A 21115-nucleotide genomic window follows, 5' to 3' on the forward strand; every position below is an offset into this window, starting at 1 on the left:
TAGTTATTCCATGTTGTCATGTTGATAGTAGTATGAAGTTAAACCAAAATTGGTGTATAACTTTATACGAGGATTAGTTATACGTAAATCAAAATTTAAACCAAACATCAGATAAAGTTATATCAAATTACCATAATTCTTACTATATATTATACCAAACGATAATGATGCAGCTTGCAGAAAATCAATTATAGATATAAATAGAATGAAGGGTGTAATTGAACACCAACAACAATAAAATCTACGCCTCAATTTCAACTTCAAACAAGTTGAAATAGGTAACTTGAATAGTCAGTATCCATGTTAATTCCATCTCAATGAAAAAGAAACAGAGCAGAATGTACGATTGGTGAAAGTGATGGACAAGATCCACCTACGCGGTTTTGAGGAATAAATGGAAATTGATTGGCTTTGACGTGAAAGAGACCCAATGGCTGCAAATACAGATAGAGGGACCACGTGCGGATTCAATTTCGTAGCAAAACTTATTGGCTTTTGGCACAAACTATCTCCGTTTTAACTTATGTGAACCTATTTGACTGGATATAAAATTTAAGAAAAATGAGAAGACTTTTAAACTTGTGGTACAAAATAAGGCACATATATTTAGTGTGGCTATAAATCATTACATAAAGGTAAATTATTTTCAAATATGGAAAGTCATCATTCTTTTTTACACGAACTAAAAAGAAAATAGGTTCACATAAATTGAAACACTGGAAGTATATGTTTAACAGGAACACAAAGTTATTGAATTCTTTATTTCAGTGCCATTATTTAAATTTTGACTTCATTTAAAAAAGGTTTTGCAAAAAACAGATTTCCAACCAGGATTAGGTCGATTCGCCATAATTTAGAATTGATGGGAAAAACTTGCGGGTGGGACGAATCATCACAATTTGGCTACGGCCACAATCCAGAAGGATTGCCGAGATTTATGATCAAATCCTGACGGATGGGACGAATCGCCAAAATTTGGCTATAAAGTCTAGACGAATTAACAGAATTTTGGTCAAAATCAAATTGTAACACCCAGAAAATTTTGAAATGTTTAAAGGCTTTAAAGAATACTGGCGTATGCTAATTATATTAATTTACGTGTGAGCAAGGGCTAATGATATGAATGATATTATTTGAACATGATAATATGTGTACGAGGTATATTATAAACAGTTTATGGTCTAAAAAAAAGTCCTAAGGCTAAGTCAAGTTGTAAGTTATATGATGGACTAAAGTTTTAAATGAGTTCGCACAAGACTTAATTTCAAACGAGCATAACTCTCAAGATATGAAATGTTATATGGTGTATGACCTATCAAATGTTTCAAACCCTTCATCGTTTGGAAGTTCCTACAAGGAGTTATGACCTTTTTACCAAAAGGTGGTAGTGCAGCTACGCAGCAGGCTATGCAACCTGGGTAGCCAATTTTAGATTTTGCCAAGGGAAGGCCTCCCGAGTAGGGTTTATGCATAGGCTACGCAGGGAGGTTGCGTAGCTTTAGGGGTCATTTTAAAAAGTACTGAAACAAGGGGTTTAGAGATAGAAAGAGTTAGTTTTTCAACTTAAAATTGATTTCTAGAGAAAAGGAGGAGCTCTTCCACCATGGATACACTTCAAGGTAAGTTATTTTGGTATAAGGATGATTATATAACATCATTTAGTGATAAAACTAATATTATTATGGGTCAAATCTATAGAAAATGGGTTGAATCTTCAAGAACACCAAGAAGAGGAAAATTGAGATTCTTCCACCAAAAGGTAATCCCTTCGCTTGAGCTTCATATATATGATATATTAGAGTATGAGTAGCATGTTTATGAATTTTATTTGAAGTTGTAATGGGATATTGTATGAACCCTAAGGGTGGGTCTTAAGAATGATATTTTGGACAAAGAAGAAGATGAATAGTAACGAATTGATATAAATGAAATTATCTTGAGTTTCTAATGATTCCAATAGACTTGATAACTTAATTGATGAACGAATTGAAGTGAAAATAACCATTTGGATAAGATACAACACTAGTTCTTGAAATTGGGGTTCTTGAACCTAGGATTTTGTTGGAGAAGGCAATGAATAATGACTTGATGATATTGGGTAATTAACGTAATATCATTAATGACTCCAAATAGGTATTAAATGATAAAAATAAATTTGAATAGGCTAATGGGTGAACCTATTGAATAATTTGTGATGGTTGAAGGTTTGTTGCCGGTTTGTGAAGCCTAAATAGATATTTATGAATTTTTTCGGGTTTGTTTTTATGTTGTTAGCATATTTAATGGTAGATGTCGAATTGTTGGCGATATTTGGGCATTTTAATCAATTAGAGCATTATAGTATTTTTGGAGCTTGAAGTTTGAGGTAAGTTGATTAAGACTTACTCTTCTTGAGGAATTCTCTTTAAAATCATGTCTTGAGTTGATATATTATATTATTTATAAATGTGCATTCGTACTTTTGGGGACAAGCGGGAAAGATGTCACCATGTGTTTCTTATAAAGTATCATGTAATTTTATAAAAATCTTATTTTCGAACTTGTTAGCAAAATGACGCTTAAGGAAAATATTATAAGTTTTATTAAAACTTATATTTTGATAAAATGCTTGAGTGCTAAAGATATATTTCATGAATAAGCTTGTCTTTGGAAATTTCAATAAAGGTAGTACTTTTTGTATCTTTAGGTTGAGGTTAAATTGCTAAACGCTTTAACATGAAAAAGCTTATTCATTTAACTTTGTTCAAATAGTTTGAATTTGCTATGAAAATCATGATTTGATAAAAATAGATTATGCTATGAATCTATTTTTGATATGTTAAATATTTTGGGAGTTACTAGTGAAGACCACTGAAATTGGTTCGAATGTTGAGTTCGTTACCATGGAACTACACGTGCCGATGTTAGGACACATTCCAAGGCTAAGCCGAGGTTTGTGGGATAAAGTCCCACATTGAGAGGGAAAATGATCATTACTTAAAGCAATGAGGCTAAGTCGACTCGTATGGCACTACGGGAAGTCGCCCAGACAAGTAGGGTCAAATGCTTGTTGCTAGGTTGATCACCTAATAGTTGTTCATTATGTCGGTATCGGTATAACACTCCCAGTGAAAGGTAAAAGAGAGCTTTCTTATGTTTAGGCCTAAGGAGCCAAAAATAATTTCAATGATTTAATAAGATTAAAATGGTTTTATAAGATTTCTATAAAAATCTTGTGTTGATAGAGACGTTCTAAAATTTTATAGCATAACTTACATTTCACTTGCCTTTTATTTAAAATGATAAAGAGCATGATTTATATAACTATTTATCACTTTATGTCAAATGATGATTGCATAGTTTTTTGTAAAATTTTATCCCAGAAACTTGAGTTAGAGAGAATCTATGACACTTATTGAGTACCGCATTGGTGTACTAAGCCTCGGGGGCTCTCCTCCAGGGCCCTAGTTACTTTACATGTTTTAGGATGAGTTATGATACACGGCATGCTAACAGCTCTAGGATGACTCTCTCTCCGAGGTATATGGTGAGGCACCACTCCTATTTTGTGGTAGCTATAATGTTATTTTCTTAATTTATGTTAGTCGGGCATTAGCCCGAGTATTTAATTCTATTCTTTGGTATAAAGGTTTCATAGATAGTTGTGAAGTGTTGTATTAATGGGATTGTACACTACATACATGAAAAGATATTTGTTTTACTTAGTCTCATTTTTATGATAATGAGAGGCTTCATGCATTGTCGAAGTGGGCAAATATTCCATCATTTAACTTAAAAATATATATATATGATTTTCAAAGAGTTTCTACAATTAAATTGGTTTTCATGCATATGGTTTGGGTGTATCATATAGGTTGGTTTGCTCGGGTCAGATAATGTATCGGGTGCGGGTCACGTAGTTTTGGGTCATGACACGAATCCAAGTGAAGCCAAAATTGATATTCAACTTTCTAATACAAATTCTAACCTTCAAAAATTAATAGATCTACTTTGTCTTGTTTAACAAAAAATTATCAAGCTCACCAAATTTAATAATGACATTCTTTAATTTTTTTTCAATCAAACAAAATCAATGTGGATAGACAATATAAGCTCAATTTAATATTACACACTCAATTACAACTACAAATAAGCCATGGATCTTTAATGTTCTACAAACCCATCTCATTCTTTTTAATTTTAGTTAGTGTGCTCATAAGTTTTTGGAAGAAGAGCAAGAAAGAGGAGGAAGAAGGAAAACAAGAAAGGAGGACAGAGGTGTATCCAAGATTTTGAGAAGATGATTGCACTATTATGAAGAAGTGAATCCAGGATATAAATTTTACGGGTTTAACCTTTAGTTATCACTATTTCCTCCATTATATTTTTGAAAATATAAGTTCAAACTTATTATTTTTTAGAAAGTAATATTCTTACATCTATATCTATAATCCATGTCGAAAATGTTGGGATAAATTGAACTCATTGACTATATGCTACATCATCCATTGCTACTAGCTTTAATATACACATTTCATTTAACGAAAAACTATCGAAAATTATTTAAAATTATCCTCCATTATACTAATCGAGCGAAAATATCTCTATCGTCTTACTATTAAACAAATATATCCCAAGTTAACGGAGGGGCCATGTGACAGTCATTAAGTCATTTGGCCCATTCGAATTTATTTTTACACCGACCTGAGCCAGACCAAGTATCCACCCTAGAAATTAAACCCTTATTCAACATCCCAACGACCCCTCCCCAAGTCTTCAATCCAGAAAACATAATCATATCTTCAGATATTTAGCTGCAAAGGCTTCATAAATCATACTACCAAAGAACTCTGTAATATCTTCCAATCAACCTTTATAGACCGTTGATCTTGGATTCCTTGTCATTACACTTTCAAATAATTTAGTGCTACTGTCATTTCCATTATTTTTACTCTAAATTGATCTCAAAGCTAACCTCTTCTTCACATGTTTCCCGAATTTTAATGGTTGCACAAGCTTACACCGTTCATCCCTCGTGATGTTACTTCAACAAATTTTTTAGCAATTAAATTCTCAGATTGAATTTCTGTTGATTTCTTCTTCTTATTGTTATATGGTTTATTTTCGGATTTTTGGATAATTAGCGAGAAAGAAACTCACCTTCGTCATCTATTACCACTCTAAAAAGTTGCCAACAATAACTAGATCTAAGTGATTAGAAATATAAACAGTTTATATCTTTTACTCTTATGGAGATTTAACCTTTCTTTTCTTGGGTTTATCAATGTGGACGTGCAAATAGAGATGGACCTTCATTTCTTGAGTTCTTCAAAGTGCATTTGCATATAAAAGGCTTCAACGAAGGAGATGAAGTAAGGACCAAAAAGTTAGGTTCATATTTAAAAGTGGTTGAATAAGTGTAATTTTTAGGGTGGGTACCGGATATTGGGTCAGGTTACTGTAAATATAAATCCGGATGGATCAAATAGCTTAAATGGTTGTCACGTGGTCTCTCTGTTAACTTGGGGGTATATTTATTCAATAGTAAGACGATAGGGGTATTTTTGCTTAATTAGTATAAGGGAGGGTATCTTTAAACAATTGTCGATAGTAAAAGGGTATTTTTGACCCTTTACCGTTCATTTAATCATACTTATAAGATTATACGGTAAAAAATAAAGAATAAGAATTTCAATATATGATAATTTTGAAAGAATAAATCAAACAAAGAAAACAAAAGTACTTAATTAGTACGCAAAAAGTGACACCAGATATACTCATCTCCCATGAGCATCTAATTCTAGGAAAACAAGAAGGAAAAAACAATAAAATGACATAAAATTTGAACTCATAGTCTCACTTAGAAAGGTGCACGCAATACCAGTACACTATATAACATTTTGAGCTTGGATAGATACACATATATTTAAGTATTTTTGAAAAAAATATACCATTATTATACATGATTTCGGAGGAAAGCATGGATCTTCATGGAATCCCTCCTAGATATGCCCCTGAAGGAGGAGGTAGGAGGTACAAGAATCTATATTTGCACAACTTTTTCTAGTAGAGCCAAAAAGCTTAACACAAATCCTTAAGGAGGAAGGAGGAGGAATTTGCACAACTTTTTCTAGTAGAGCCAGAAGTTAAACACAAATCCTTAAAGAAGATCATGCCATGAAAATTCTTGAAAGTAGTGCTTACACAATTCTTTGAAAAGTTTTTATATTGAAAGGAAATGAGAAAAAATAGTCTAGAATTGAAAAGAAATTGAAGGTTAAAAGAGACAGATTTTCATTTTTATTTAAATGATGGTCAAAGTATAATATTATTTCCCCGAAAAATCGAATAATGTTGAATTTATGTATGGTTCTAAGGGCAAGTGGATTCCTTTGATCTGAAAATAACAATACACGTATTTATGATACAAAAATGGAAGATGATGAACAAAGATATTTAATGAGCTTTAGAAAGATAAACACAATGAATTCTTAATCCCAGCCAAAAGTGCCTTCTATTACAAACTCTCCTTGGATCACTACTCTATCTATAGTAACATGATGGAAATAAATATTACTAGTGGAGGACCCATGATGGTGTGTCTCCTCCTTAATTCCCGCAGAGATTCTCTCCTTTGGTGCGGTTGTAACAGTTTTTGTCTGTGAACTCGATACCGACTCGAGCTCGGTATCGGATCGGAACCTCGGTCTTGATTTCGAGCTAGGTGATCACTTTCGGGCATCGATGTTCGGGACCTGTATCGACCGATGTTACCTCGGTCGATTCGAATGCCCGGGCTCGACGCTCCCATCTCGGAATTCGCTCGGGGTCTCCATGAAGGTACCCCTCGATTGAAATGCCATTCTCGATCGATCTTCATGACCGAGGATCGGTTTTAACCGTATACAAATATAGGAGCTTTTTTTTTTCTTCTGGAAAACTAAAAATACTTCCTTTTAGTTTTTTATTTTCTAAAATAAGTTCTAATTTTGCATCGAAAATCATATTCAATTTTTGTCATACCAATATGGAGAAGTATATCATGCCATTTACAACCTTTAAAATGTAATGAATAGAGGTGTTGAGAAAATAAATTAATAAACATTGAATCGGTTGAGACAAGTGTAGTTTAAGGTGGGTGCCTCCAACTTGTATAATTGGACAAGCTTCGTCCGAATTTTGACTTTTCAATAAAGAACGCCAGCTAAAACATTATTATTATTAGCAACTTTTGTTGACTTATTCTTCTCTTGAATATCTAGTTTCAATACTTGATTTATTGGAGTTAAGCGTGTCAACGAAACTTCGTGGTTTAAGTGAATCGCCTATATCTTTTCAAGCTAAGAAGTATGATATAAATTTGCACATCCACAGGACACACAAGAAAAAAGAGAAAAGAAACATAAAAGGAAGAGGAAGAAGAAAACGAATTAATTAGATCATATCAAGAAAGTAACTGCAGAACAACTAGCTGACAAGGAATTAATGAAGAAGAATGTGACGGTTGTGATTTTATTTTCTGTCATTTGCCTCCTCCTAACATCTGCCGTTGCTCGAAGAGGGGGCGGCAGCGGCAGTGGCGGCATCGGTAGAGGAGCCGGTGCGTCTCGTAGTTCCAGCAGCAGCAGCAGTAGCAGCCCAGCCATCACCTTAGGGTGGTCTTGCTATGCCATTTCTCTATTTACTTGCTTCTCATTCTTTTACTTCTAAACTTAACTACTACTGTACTACATAAATTTGATCAGCGGTGTATTTACATATTCTTTTTACCACTTGTAATAATATTAATTCTTTTATACATTACAGAACATTGAATTCATATAGTTCAAATATAACTATTTACCTGAAAAACAGATAGAGTTAAATTTATATGTAGTTCTAAGGATACGTGATATAAATTGATACAAATCGGGAAATATATGTAAATGAATATCGAAATTAGTTATAAAAGAAATGAATGCAAACCGAATGAACTAGTTAGCCTAAGCCTTCAAGTTTTATCACCTCCAAATTGAATGAAGAATGATTGGTAGAAGAAACAGTATGAATAAATATCAATAGCCAACAAAGGATAGTATTTGCTCTCTTTTCTGTATATCTCAGAATGAATATCTCCCTCCTACAAATGATAACAACTCTTAATATAGTGGGGGAATTCTATTTTGGATATAATTAAAAATACATAGTGAGATTCCATGATAGATTAATTAATTAACTTTTTCTTGATTCAAGCCGTGATTTCCGCCGAGATTCTCTCCCTTATTGCGGTTATAACGGCTTTTTTGTTTCTTGGCTCGATCTCGATCTTGGCCGATCTCAATCTTGACCAGTCTCTGGGTCTCGAGCTCGATTTTGACTCGATCTCGATCTTGGACGGTCTCGGTATTGATCGATCTCTGGGTCTCGAGCTCGATCTTGGCCGGTCTCTGTATTGATCAGTCTCTAGGTCTCGAGCTCGACAACCTAACTTTGCATCATCGCTCGATATTATAATGATGAACCTTGGACCATCATGTTCCAATATCGATTAGTCATAAGAAGGTCAGACTCGGTTTTGACCGTATACAGATAGTCCTCTTGTTTCTTTGAAAGAAGATAACGAGAAAAGATATGAATTTTCGAACACCAACTAGATGGGCAATGACATCAACGACGAGACCGATTGTGACGTATGCGACAAACGTTCTGTCGGTCCAGTTACCAAGGCATTAAATGCGCGTCAGTCGATGGTCGACCACTACCAGTTTTGAACCGTGGTTGTGAAACCAATAAATAGCCCCCTTCTTCATCATTCAAAACTTTTACTTTCAAATCTCTTTCATTCCAATCTTCATAGTTCTTTTCCTTCTCCAAAGCTCCCTATTTCCAGGTTTTCAAATTTCTTTGCTTGTTCTTCCTAAAACACCAAATACTTCCATCTCCATTCTTCTTTGTTCACAAAAACTAAATGGCCAAAACAACTAAAACCGTTCCGCAAAAAGAGGTTGCTTCCTCTCCTCGGCTGGCCGGCGAGAAACCAGTGGTGGAGCCACGCCTTGAAGAACTTGTTCCCGGAGTGTGTGTTATTGATTCCGACTTTAAGGTCGAGAAACCCTCATCGGTTGTTGGTCGATGCGAGCCGGTATCGAGATATATATGCTCGATATCCAAAAGCCTTCTTGATCTAGTGAAGAAAGATTGCAATTGGGAAAACAAAGAGGTTGTGATACCGATACCGGAGGAAGCGATTACTACCCACGTGGAAGGGTACCTGAGTGTTTATACTTATCCTTTCACGCTGGATCTCCTCGATTCGGTCATCGTCGATTTCTGCAAGAAATACCAGGTGACCCTCGGCTAAATTCACCCTTATTTACGGAGGATCGTGATACTGCTCCGTTTCTTCGTGAGCAAAATCGACGTGCTTCCCTTTACCCTCGACCACCTCGTAAGATTATATAGCCCTCGACTCTACCGGGGTGGGCTGATAAAACTTCAACATCGGGCCACCAAGGCGCTTACCTCGAGTATAGATGAAGACAAAGATCGGGGCTGGATGGGCCGGTTCGTTCGGGTGAAGACCTCGGACCTGATCTCGGCTGAGAGCATGCCATTTCTTGAGAAATGGAATATGAAACGTAAGTATGATCCCGTTTTTAATTTCTGTTTGTTGTGTTTACTTCTTCATCCTTTCTTATCAGTGTTTTTCTCGATGCAGCCGTTACTTGGATGTCGGGTGCGGTTCCCCACCTCGAGAACTAGGTCAGGAGCCTGGTTTCGACGTCAACATATGCTGAGCGTGCGTGGCGCGATATGTCAAAGGGCCGGTGGGAGACCCGTACTCATGGTAAGCCTTCTTCTTGGCTTACCGATTTGCCTATCGTTCGAGCATTTTTTCCAAGCATGAGTTTACTTATTTTCTCCTTTTGCAGGTCTCGGAAAGGATGTGGCTATGAGACCCCCGTCCGGTGATGAAAAACCTTTACCGCCTATCTCGAAACCGGCGCAGGTGATTAAGAGAAAAAGGGCCTCAAACTCCGAAGGTGAAAAACCCAAGAAGAGAGTGGCCCGTAAACCCAAGGGAACACAATCCCACTGACTATGGAGTAAGTCCAAAGACTAAGGGGTGAAGAAGAAGAAGAAAGTGATTCTGGGCTGGTGGCGCGTGCACGAGCTAGCACCGATATTCAGAAAACTTCGGAACCGGTGGGAGTTGATAATGCTCCGTCTAGGCTCGATGAGGTCGAGGAGGAGACTCCGACCCAAGTTCCCGAGCCGAAGGGAATCGAAGATGCTTTACCTCGGGGTGAAGAGACCGTTGAAGAGGCAGCGGATGCCGATGCAGAAATCGGGCTTGAGGCTCGTCAAGACGGAGGCGGCGCCTCAAAAAACCTACTTGGAGTAATAGAGATCGGGGATTCCCCCTCGTTTCCTTCATTTTCCCAGTCGATGATATGTGATGCTCAAGCCGTGAAGACTTGTCACGGGGAGGGAGCCCATGGAGAGGAAGATCCTTTTCGTGGTTATTTGTTGGGGTAGAAGATGTCACCGGTCTGAGTGACTTGGAGGCTCCTAAGAAGAGCTCGGGCGAGGAGGGAGTTTCTTGTCTTTTCAACGAAGCTTAACAGGCCCTGAATCGGGTAAATTCATTTTCTCTTTATCAATTTTCATACTTGTATTTTTCTTTCCTTGTATAATTCCTTCTTTCTATTTTTGTAGGCCTGTGTGCTTCATCGCGAGGTGTTTCTCCGATCTCGAGGGGAGCTGAGCCGGTACAAAGCCGAAATTCGAGGGCTTACTGAGGAGAGAGATGCCTTCAAGCTTCTCAGTGAGCAGAGAGAAGGAGAAGCAAAAGGACTTCGGGCTGAGCTAGAAGAGGCTCGGAAAGAACAAGTTGATATGTCCGAGCAGGTAAAAAGAATCTTTGAAATTAATGACACTGACTCGGGCGTGATGGCTAACAGTTTGGTCCCACAGGTCCAGCAAAAGTTCGATGTGATCAGGAAGCTTCGTGTTGAAGTGGACGCAGTGAAAGCAGAGTCCGGGGAGTGAAAAAAGAACATGGACCGCCTTGCCTCAGAAAAGAAGATTGCCTGAGCTCAACTGGCCTTAGCTGAGACCCAACTCCGAAGCTTGAAAGAGAAGGCCTTGGTGCAAGCCAAGGAAATCGAGGAGTTCCAGTCTCGGTTGGGCTCAACAACTTCTGATCGAGAGATACTGGCCACAGAACTTGCAGCGGCCAAATTGGAGGTCGAAATAGCCACGGCTAATGCTGATGCAATGGTGGCCGTCTACCGGTCCGATGCTGAAGCTGCTCAATTTCGAGCAAAGGAGGTTGCCGAGGCTGCTCAGGCTCGAGCAAACTGGGTTGCCGAGCATGCTAAATGCCAGTCTCGAAGGGAGACTCTCGAGGAGATCCATGCTCATGGCTTCGATCTTATAGCCGAGATCGAGAATGCTAAGGAGCTTGAATACGAAGCTAGAGTGTTGGCCTTTCCTGGTGATGATGATACCGGGAGTATGAGCGGATCTGAAAGCGAAGGAGGCCTCAAGGGCGAAGATTCTGCTCCCGAAGAGGACTAAGTCCTTTAGGATTAGTATTTTTGTGTTTTTTTTAAGACCGTTTCGATCTTTTATAGAGAAACTTTATCGGGCCATGCTGCCCTTGTAAATGATTTTTGACATATATATAAAAACTTTCTTCCTTTCCGCCTTATAAAATTATGAAGTTGTATTCTAAGATCCGAGGTTTAAACAATATGATTGGAATTGAATGAGTATAACCCTTAGACTTTATGGTCGAGTAAGTGCTTGCTCGAACTCGAAGTATGGTAACCCTTAGGTTTTTTATTTGAGCTAGGACGGTCTCTCGAACTCAAGACCAAAAACAGCCCTTAGGCTTTTGTAAAAAGACTATTTATGGCTTTGTCCCCTTTTTGGCTTGAAAGAGTTTCTTATCATTTGTATTTGCGAAACTTGTAATGATTTGGCATGAAATAAGGAATTGTTCGAGAGTTCGAACAATTTTGTACTCATTAGAGTTTTTTAGGCTTGATATTATCGAAGCCTTTTATGATTTTCCCGGGGGTAGCCTTTTTAACCGGTTTATGAAAGATTTCAAAGGCCTGTTTTGTTACGAAACTCGAACATCTCCGATCCGTGTTAATTCGGTCGTAGCCTCTTTAGTTCGGGATTTGCCTCTTGGGCTTATTTTCCCATTTTACTTCGAGCTTGCCCGAAGTGTCAGTCCTTGAGTAGGGTGGTCGTGGCCTATAAAAATCCCTCTTTAGTTCGGGATTTGCCTCTTGGGCTTATTTTTTCATTTTAGTTCGAGCTTGCCCGAAGTGTCAGTCCCCGAATGGGGTGGCCGTAGCCTATAAAATCGAGGGTTGCCTAGGAGGTCTTATGATCTTTGGAGTTTATATAATTCGATCTCGTTGAATTTTCAGACGGCAGTCCCCGATTTGTGGGGGTAATCATCCGAACTCCGGTCATGGTTGGCCCTTAGACCTGTTTATATAATAGATCGAGAATATGAAGTAGAAAAGCTTTTCTAAGGTACGAGATATCGGTAAAGAAGAATACTTCTCTTTATAAATCATTATACATGCGTACATATTTTGTGCCAGGGCTCGAGCAAACTACGCGGGCATGGTTCGTTTGACCGTTTGGCCCTTACAAATTTTTCCTATCGAGACCCTGCTGCTATGAAGTAACTTCCTCGCATCAAACTTGATATTTGAGGGTAATGCCCCCCAGTATTCGAGGTTGATTGTAAAGAGGCCTCAGATATTGTTGAATTGTTCTAAGTTAGTACGATCAATGGTTGCCTCATTAAAAACCTCGCCGGAAAATCCATTTGGTTGGGACAAAACCGATCTAAGGAAAAAAGAGTGCAACATGTGCTTTCAGACCTAAAGGCTTCGTGTTAAAGAATCCATCGCTGCTTCTGGTCGAACACCTGCAAAGGTTAGTTTTGAAATATAAATGAAAATGGGAGGGGTCGTACCTTAGCAGTAGCATTGTTTTAGGTGTGATACATTCCAATTGCTCGGTAGTTATTTGCCTTTTATCATGCCGAGCTTGTAGGATCATTTTCCGATGATTTCGAGAACCTGATACGGTCCTTCCCAGTTCGGACCCAGTTTCCCTTTATTCGGATTTCGGGTGTTGAGGGTGACTTTTCTTAGCACCAAGTCTCCGATGTTAAAATGTCGAAGATTGGTTCTTCGATTGTAGTACCTTTCGATTCGCTGTTTTTGGGCGGCCAATCGGACGAGAGAGGCTTCTCGTCTTTCGTCCAACAATTCTAGGCTCATATTCATGGTCTCGTTATTCGACTCCTTTATTGCATATTGAAACCTGATGCTAGGTTCTTTGACCTCGACCGGGATTAGAGTTTCGGCGCCATAAACCAACGAGAACAGTGTTGCTCCGGTACTGGATTTCGATGTTGTGCGGTATGACCATAGGACCTCGGGTAGTATTTATCTCAATTTTCCTTTAGCGTCGGTCAATCTCTTCTTAAGATTTTTTATGATGGTTTTTTTGGTCGATTAGGTCCGTTCCCGCTGGGATGATAAGGTGTTGATAGGATCATTTTGATCTTGTGATCCTCGAGAAATTTAGTTACTTTGCTGCCGACGAATAGTTTTCCATTATCACATACAATCTTGGATGGCATCCCGAATCGACATATGATGTGGTCCCAAATGAAGTCTATGACTTCCTTTTCTCTGACTTTCTCGAAAGCCTGTGCTTCAACCCGTTTAGAGAAATAATCAGTCATAAACAAAATAAACTAAGCCTTACCTGGGGCCGATGGGAGGGGACCAACGATGTCCATTCCCCATTTCATGAAGGGCCATAGGGATAGGACCGAATGGAGTAGTTCCCCGGGTTGATGAATCATGGGCGCATGCCTTTGGCATTTGTCGCATTTTTGAATGAACTCCTTTGCATCCTTGCCCATATCGGTCCAATAATACCCTGCTCTGATTACTTTGTGGACCAGCGAATCGGCACCGGAATGATTTTCACAAGTGCCATCATGAATTTCCTGTAGGATGTACTCGGTATCTCCCGGTCCCAAACATATTGCCAATGGTCCATTGAACGTCCTTCTAAACAGCGTTCCGTCTTCGGACAAGGTGAACCGTGCTACCTTTGTACGCAGAGCTCTCGATTCTTTTGGATCTGATGGAAGCTTCCCGTTCTTTAAGTACTCTATGTATTTATTTCTCCAATCCCAGGTTAAACTTGTGGAGTTTATCTCAGCGAGACCTTCTTCGATTACCGATCTCATGAGTTGTACGACAGTCCCGGAGTTGAGTTCGTCATCTTCGGCCGATGAACCTAAGTTTGTAAGAGCGTCGGCCTCGCTATTCTGTTCTCGGGGTACATGTTGCAAGGTCCGTTCCTTAAATCGATGTAGAGTCACCTGTAGTTTATCCAAGTACCTCTGCATTCGATCTTCTCGGACTTCAAAAGTCCCGTTAACTTGGTTTACCACGATGAGGGAATCACACTTAGCCTCTACGAGTTCCGCTCCTACGCTTTTAGCTAGTTCGAGGCCTGCCATCATGGCCTCATACTCGGCCTCATTATTAGTCAATTTTGTAGTTCTGATAGACTGTCTAACTACATTACCGGTGGGTGATTTTAGTACAATGCCTAGTCCGAACCCCATCGCGATCGAAGCACCGTCCGTAAAGAGGGTCTAGACTCCCGAAGATGTACCCGATTTTATCAGTAGTTCTTTTTCAATCTCGGGTACGAAGGCCGGCATAAAGTCAGCCACGAAGTCCGCCAAGATTTGAGATTTGATGGCGGTTCGTGGTCGATACTCGACATCGTACCCACTGATTTCTATGGCCTATTTGGCCAATCGACCCGAAAGCTCGGGTTTGTGTAAAATATTTCGAAGAGGATAAGTTGTTACAACACATATCGGATGACATTGGAAATATGGTTTTAGTTTCCTAGAGATGCTTATTAAAGCAAGCGCTAATTTTTCTAAGTGTGGATATCTAGTTTCGGCCTCGCCTAAGGTCCGACTGACATAATAAATAGGGAATTGCGTACCTTGTTATTCTCGAACCAGGACTCCACTTACCGTTATCTCCGAGACAGCTAAGTACAGGTAAAGCTATTCGTCCACTTTCGGGGTATGAAGCAGCGGCAGGTTCGATAAATACCGCTTTAGTTCCTCCAAGGCATGCTAGCATTTCGGAGTCCACGCAAAGTTGCACTTCTTCTTAAGTAGTGAGAAAAATCGGTGGCTCCTATCTGAGGATCTCGAAATGAATCATATGGCGGCTATTCGTCCCGTTAGCCTCTGCACGACCTTTACATTATCCACTAACTTGATATCTTTGATAGCTTTGATTTTATCGGGGTTGATCTCGATTCCCCTATTGGACACCATGAACCAAGAAACTTACCGAGCCAACCCCGAATGCACACTTTTCGGGGTTGAGCTTCATATTGTACTCCCTCAGTATATTGAAAGTTTCCTGCAAATACTTTAAATGGTTCTCTGCTCGCAGGGACTTAATTACCATGTCATCAATATAAAATTCCATTGATTTTCCTATTTGTTCTTCGAACATTTGGTTTACTAGGCGTTGATAAGTTGCACCAGTATTTTTTAGACCGAATGGCATTACGTTATAACAGTAGGTATCGTACTTAGTGATAAACGAGGTCTTTTCCTGATCCTCCGGGTTCATCTGTATTTGGTTGTCCCCGGAGTAGGCATCGAGAAAATTGAGATTCTCGTGGTCGGTCGTGGCATCGATCATACGATCGATATTAGACAAAGGAAAAGAGTTTTTAGGGCATGCTTTATTCAGGCCTTTATAATCCATACATATTCTAAGTTTGTTTCCCTTCTTAGAGACTACCACCACGTTTGCTAACCATTCAGGATACTTTACTTCTCGAATGGATCCTATTTTGAGAAGTTTGATTACCTCGTCCTTGATGAAGGCATGTTTGACTTCAGACTGGGGCCTTCTTTTTTGCTTCACCGAATTGAATTTCGGATCCAAGCTTAGTCTATGAGTGGTGATATTCGGTGGGACCCATGTCATGTCAAGATGGGACCAAGCGAATAGTCCATGTTAGCTATAAGAAATTGAATAAGCTTTTTCCTGAGCTCGGGACTTAACCCCGTGCCCAGGTATACTTTTCGTTCGGGCAGAAGTTCGATTAATCTAATTTGCTCAAGTTCTTCAACCGTTGATTTGGTAGTGTCGGAATCATCGGGGACCACGAAGGATCGTGGAATCCCATAATCATCATCTTCGTTAGTCTTCTGCTTCTCTAGTTGGGTCGAGGCCAATGTTTGTGATTGCTATTTGGTATCCCATTTTTCCTTCGAATTTGATCCCTTTGTCAATGAGAGTGTTGATATCGGAATTACTTCATCGACGGCAAACATTTCCTTTGCGGCTGGTTTCTCTCCGTAGATTGTTTTGATTCCCTCTGATGTTGGGAATTTTAGAACCTGGTGAAGGATCGAGGGTACTGCTCTTATGTTATGGATCCACGGCCTCCCGAATAGGGCGTTATACCTCATGTCGCCCTCGATCACGTGGAACTTCATTTCTTGGATGGTCCCAGCCACGTTTACTGGCAGAATTATCTTTCCCTTAGTAGTTTCACATGCCATATTGAATCCGTTTAGTACCATGGTTGCGGGAACGACTTGGTCCTGTAGACCGAGTTGCTCTACGACCCTCGATCGAATGATGTTGACCGAACTACCTGGATCAATTAGCACAAGTTTAACTTGAGTTTTATTCATAAGTACAGATATTACCAGTGCATCGTTATGAGGCTGCATGATTCCTTTTGTGTCTTCATCATTAAAGGACAAGGTTCCTTTAGGTATGTAATCCTGAGCTCGAGATCGCTTCTCTCTTACAATTGACATCTTAGTGCGTTTAAGCACTGGCCCCTGGGGGACATCGATCCCTCCGATGATCATGTGGATAATGTGTTGTGGCTCTTCTTGTTCGTTTTGTCTATTGAACTCTCTGTTTTTTAAATGATTCTTGGCCCGGTCACTTAAAAACTATCAAAGGTTCCCTTCATTGAATAACCGGGCTACCTCCTTTCTCAACTGCCTGCAATCTTCCGTTCTGTGGCCATGGGTGCCATGATACTTGCACATTTGATTGGGATTTATGTGGGCTGGATCAGACTGCAGAGGTCGAGGCCATTTAGTATCTTTGATGCGTCTGATAGCCGACACGATGTCGGATGCATCAATGTTGAAGTTATACTCTGATAAGCGTGGTGCTTCCTTAGGTCAGGTATGCCTGTCGAAACCATCTTTGTTCATCAGCCCTCGAGACCCTTGGCCTCGATCACTTCTCCTTTCGCCTCGTACGGAGTTGCGTCCTGGTTCGCTACTCCTACGATCTCCGCTATACGGCCGGTATCGGTCCCTGTTCGACCTCGGTTCTCGGTCGATGTCCCTTTTAATAACTGACCCAGAACTCAATTAGTCGTCTTCGACTCTAATCTTCGATTGATATCGATTGTGTACATCGGCCCAGGTAACAGTCGGGTACTCAATCAAGTTCTGCTTCAACTGCCGTGAAGCCATTGAGCTTCGTTCGTTCAGTCCTTGGGTGAAAGCTTGAACAGCCCAATCGTCGGTGACCGGTGGTAGATCCATTCGTTCCATTTGGAAACGAGATACGAACTCTCTTAGCATCTCGTTATCTTTTTTCCTTACCTTGAAAAGGTCCGACTTTCTGGTCTTGACTTTTATGGCTACGGCGTGTACTTTTACAAAAGAATCTGCAAGCATGGCAAAAGAATCGATAGATTTAGGCGGTAAATTATGATATCATATCATTGCTCCCTTTGACAGGGTTTCCCCGAATTTCTTTAATAATACGTATTCGATCTCGTCGTCCTCTAGATCGTTCCCTTTAATGGCACATGTGTAAGAGGTGATATGTTCGTTGGGGTCGGTCGTTTTATTATATTTAGGAATTTCGGGCATGCAGAACTTCTTGGGAATCGGTTTGGGAGCTGCGCTCGGGGGGAAGGGCTTTTGTACGAACCTTTTGGAATCCAAACCCTTCAATATTTGTGATGCCCCCTAATCTGATCAACCCTGGAGTTATAAGTTTCTATATTTTTGTCGTTTGCTTCAATCCTCTTTTCTCCTAACTCTATCCGTTTTGTCTGTTCCTCGACTATCTTTATAATTTCGGGGTTAGTCCCCGAATCCTGTTCATTTGACCTTGCTATAGCTTGCCCCGTTCTGTGGGTGACTTCTTGGGGTGGACCGGGCTCGGGCCTGCTCGGTGCCTGGGTTTGGCTTTGCAACTGAGCTATCGCTACCTGATGAGCTTGCAATATTTCGAAAATCATGCGCAGGCTGATCCCGTCTTCTCCAATATTTTGGGTGTTTCGAACTGCAGATCGAGTTCCACCATGAATATTTTTTTCGGGGTCTGAATGTTGGTTCGCCTCAATGGCCACATGTGAATTAACGTTAATTGGATATACGGTCCGAGTTCCAACGGGGCCAACGAGTGGCCTTTCTTCCCCGGCGTCAGGTTGTTATTCTCATCTTAATGGCTAGTTTCGTTATCGATAGGCAGGGCCATTAATTGAGAGTTCGTCTTTTTTAACCAGAAATCAAAGATACTTCCCAGAGCAAGTGTAAAATAGTGCGTTTTACAGAGATTCGTACCAAATAACCATTATTATCCTTAGACCCACGGTGGGCGCCAAACTGTTTACCCGAAAAACGGATAGAGTTGAATTTATACGTAGTTCTAAGGATACGTGATATAAATTGATACAAATCGGGAAAGATATGTAAATGAATATCGAAATTAGTTATAAAAGAAATGAATGCAAACCGAATGAACTAATTAGCCTAAGCCTTCAAGTTTTATCACCTCCAAATTGAATGAAGAATGATTGGTAGAAAAAACAATATGAATAAATATCAATAGCCAACATAGGATAGTATTTGCTCTCTTTTCTGTATATCTCAGAATGAATCTCCCTCTTACAAATGATAACAACTCTTAATATAGTGGGAGAATTCTATTTTGGATATAATTAAAAATACATAGTGGGGATTCCATGATAGATTAATTAATTAGCTTTTCCTTGATTCAAGTCGTGATTTCCGCCAAGATTCTCTCCTCTATTGCGGTTATAACGGCTTTTTTGTTTCTTGGCTCGATCTCAATCTTGGCCGGTCTCTGGGTCTCAAGCTCGATTTTGACTCGATCTCAATCTTGGCCGGTCTCGATATTGATCGGTCTCTGAGTCTCGAGCTCGATCTTGGCCGATCTCAATATTGATCGGTCTCTGGGTCTCGAGCTCGACAATATAACTTCGCATCATGGCTCGATATTACAATGATAAACCTTGGACCATCATGTTCCAATATCGATTAGTCATAAAAAGGTCAGACTCGATTCTGACTGTATACAATAACTCTCATTACTCTTCTTCACTAGTTTCTAAACAATTGTGTTGCATGTGTATGTGTCGAGTCATCATGTATATACATGTGCTATTGTTACTTGTTTTGATTTATGAGTTAAAAATTTAAATAATGGAGTAAGTCGTATAAAAAAAAGAAGTAAAACTCTATTTTAATTGTCATCAATCATTCCGATGTCCCAAAACAATAGAATGTAGCAAAATCCTTGTCAAGTTGTAACGACTGTTTGAGCCGAAAAGTCATGTCATTTGAAGAGAACTTCCATAGTCAAACGCTGATTGGCGGTGAGTGGATGAAGCTCCGAAACTTGCATAAATTCTTGAACACGTACCAAATAATACACCATCTTCACTCTTCACTCCCAACTCAAAAGTTAAAACACATTTTTAACACTCCCCCGAGACATGTAGCGTGGAACAAAGTGCATGCCTCCAAACAACTAGACCAACGTTGATGATTTTCTGCATATTTTGTTGCTGGAATGGAATGAATGATATCGTAGCCCTCCTCAATGTGGACTCTTTGTGCTTGCTGCTTCTGAACATCTTTTGTAGAGTGGAAGTTAATAGGAAAAAGAAAAGGAGGTGAAGGGCAGATAATTAGAAATTGTAGGCTTAATCATGTAACATGTGCCCGCAGCTGAAAATATAGAAGCACCTGTTTGGAAAGGTTGAAGAAGATGTATTTTATGTGCAGAAAAAGATGAATCATATTAGAGAAACAAAAGTGTTTGTACTTTGTAGGGAGGGTTCAACTTTTGATATGGATGAACTGGAACTGGAGCTTTGGTATCTGCACTTGGAAGGTAATCTAAAAGGAAAAGTAGGTCGACAAAAATTGTATAAGGAAATCTCCTGCATGAAAAGTGGTTGCAATGCAATAAGCAGCTCATATGATTATCATTTTGCAGCAAGCATGTGTAATGACAATATGGAGAACTATATCATGCCATTTACAACCTTAACAATGTAATGAATACAGGTGTTGAGAAAAAAAAACTAATAAACATTGAATCGGTTGAGATTATACTTGTGTTATCTATGTAATTGCCTCCGTGCATTCTCCACATTCGATGGCAGCACATAAAGCCTTCCAGATGGGCGCTAACATCTTCACTGGCGGACGCAATTCCTGGAAATAATATTTGAATATAGCAGATTGTGTAAGCAAGAGAAAACAAACTAATATTCTCTACCAAGTCCTGTGCGTTGAGTATAAGTCCTCCATTAGTTTGTTCTACTCTTAAGTAACAAAGAAAAGTAAACAGGTTTAGAAACTACAGACAGGGAATTTTCATTTTGAAATGTTAAATATAATTTATTACCAAGGTACAAGTATTAAGGTCGCCATGGATTTGTAAAATATATACAGCAGGGAGCATAAATTTCACCTTGAAAACTAGCATAAGTTCTTCTTCCCCTCGAATAATCAAAGACAGACTCCAATAACAGGTAACTGGTGTGACACATTCAGTCAGCACTGGTTTCAAAATCCTGCTAATGGGGACAAACTGGCGAACTGTTTTCCCACTGTAATACAAAGAGCTGAATCAAAATTTTATTTAGAAATAAACAAAAACAAAAACAGGGCTAATTAGAAGATTCTCAGATCAGATACAAAAAGTTTAACAATAGTGCCCTCATGATTCATGGACAATGTGTCATC

At 39.4% G+C, this 21115-nt stretch overlaps 1 protein-coding gene across 3 annotated transcripts in view; it reads right to left on the reverse strand.

Annotated features, from left to right (window-relative positions):
• Positions 1-240: 240 nt before the first annotated feature.
• The window catches only part of LOC104097108 (uncharacterized), a 28616-nt gene continuing 7741 nt past the window's right edge, over positions 241-21115 (reverse strand). The window contains exons 4-6 of one of the 3 annotated variants that reach the window (XM_018771138.3): positions 20841-20979; positions 20480-20581; positions 241-434 (exon numbers count right to left, since the gene is read on the reverse strand). In XM_018771138.3, coding sequence (XP_018626654.1) covers positions 20489-20581; positions 20841-20979 — 232 coding nt within the window. In that variant the 3' untranslated portion in view covers positions 241-434; positions 20480-20488. The other 2 variants (XM_009603623.4, XM_070196204.1) reach the window with 2 other exon arrangements.

Source organism: Nicotiana tomentosiformis, chromosome 2 (genome assembly GCF_000390325.3).
Source record: "Nicotiana tomentosiformis chromosome 2, ASM39032v3, whole genome shotgun sequence".
In the NCBI taxonomy this organism is placed as follows: Eukaryota; Viridiplantae; Streptophyta; class Magnoliopsida; order Solanales; family Solanaceae; genus Nicotiana; species Nicotiana tomentosiformis.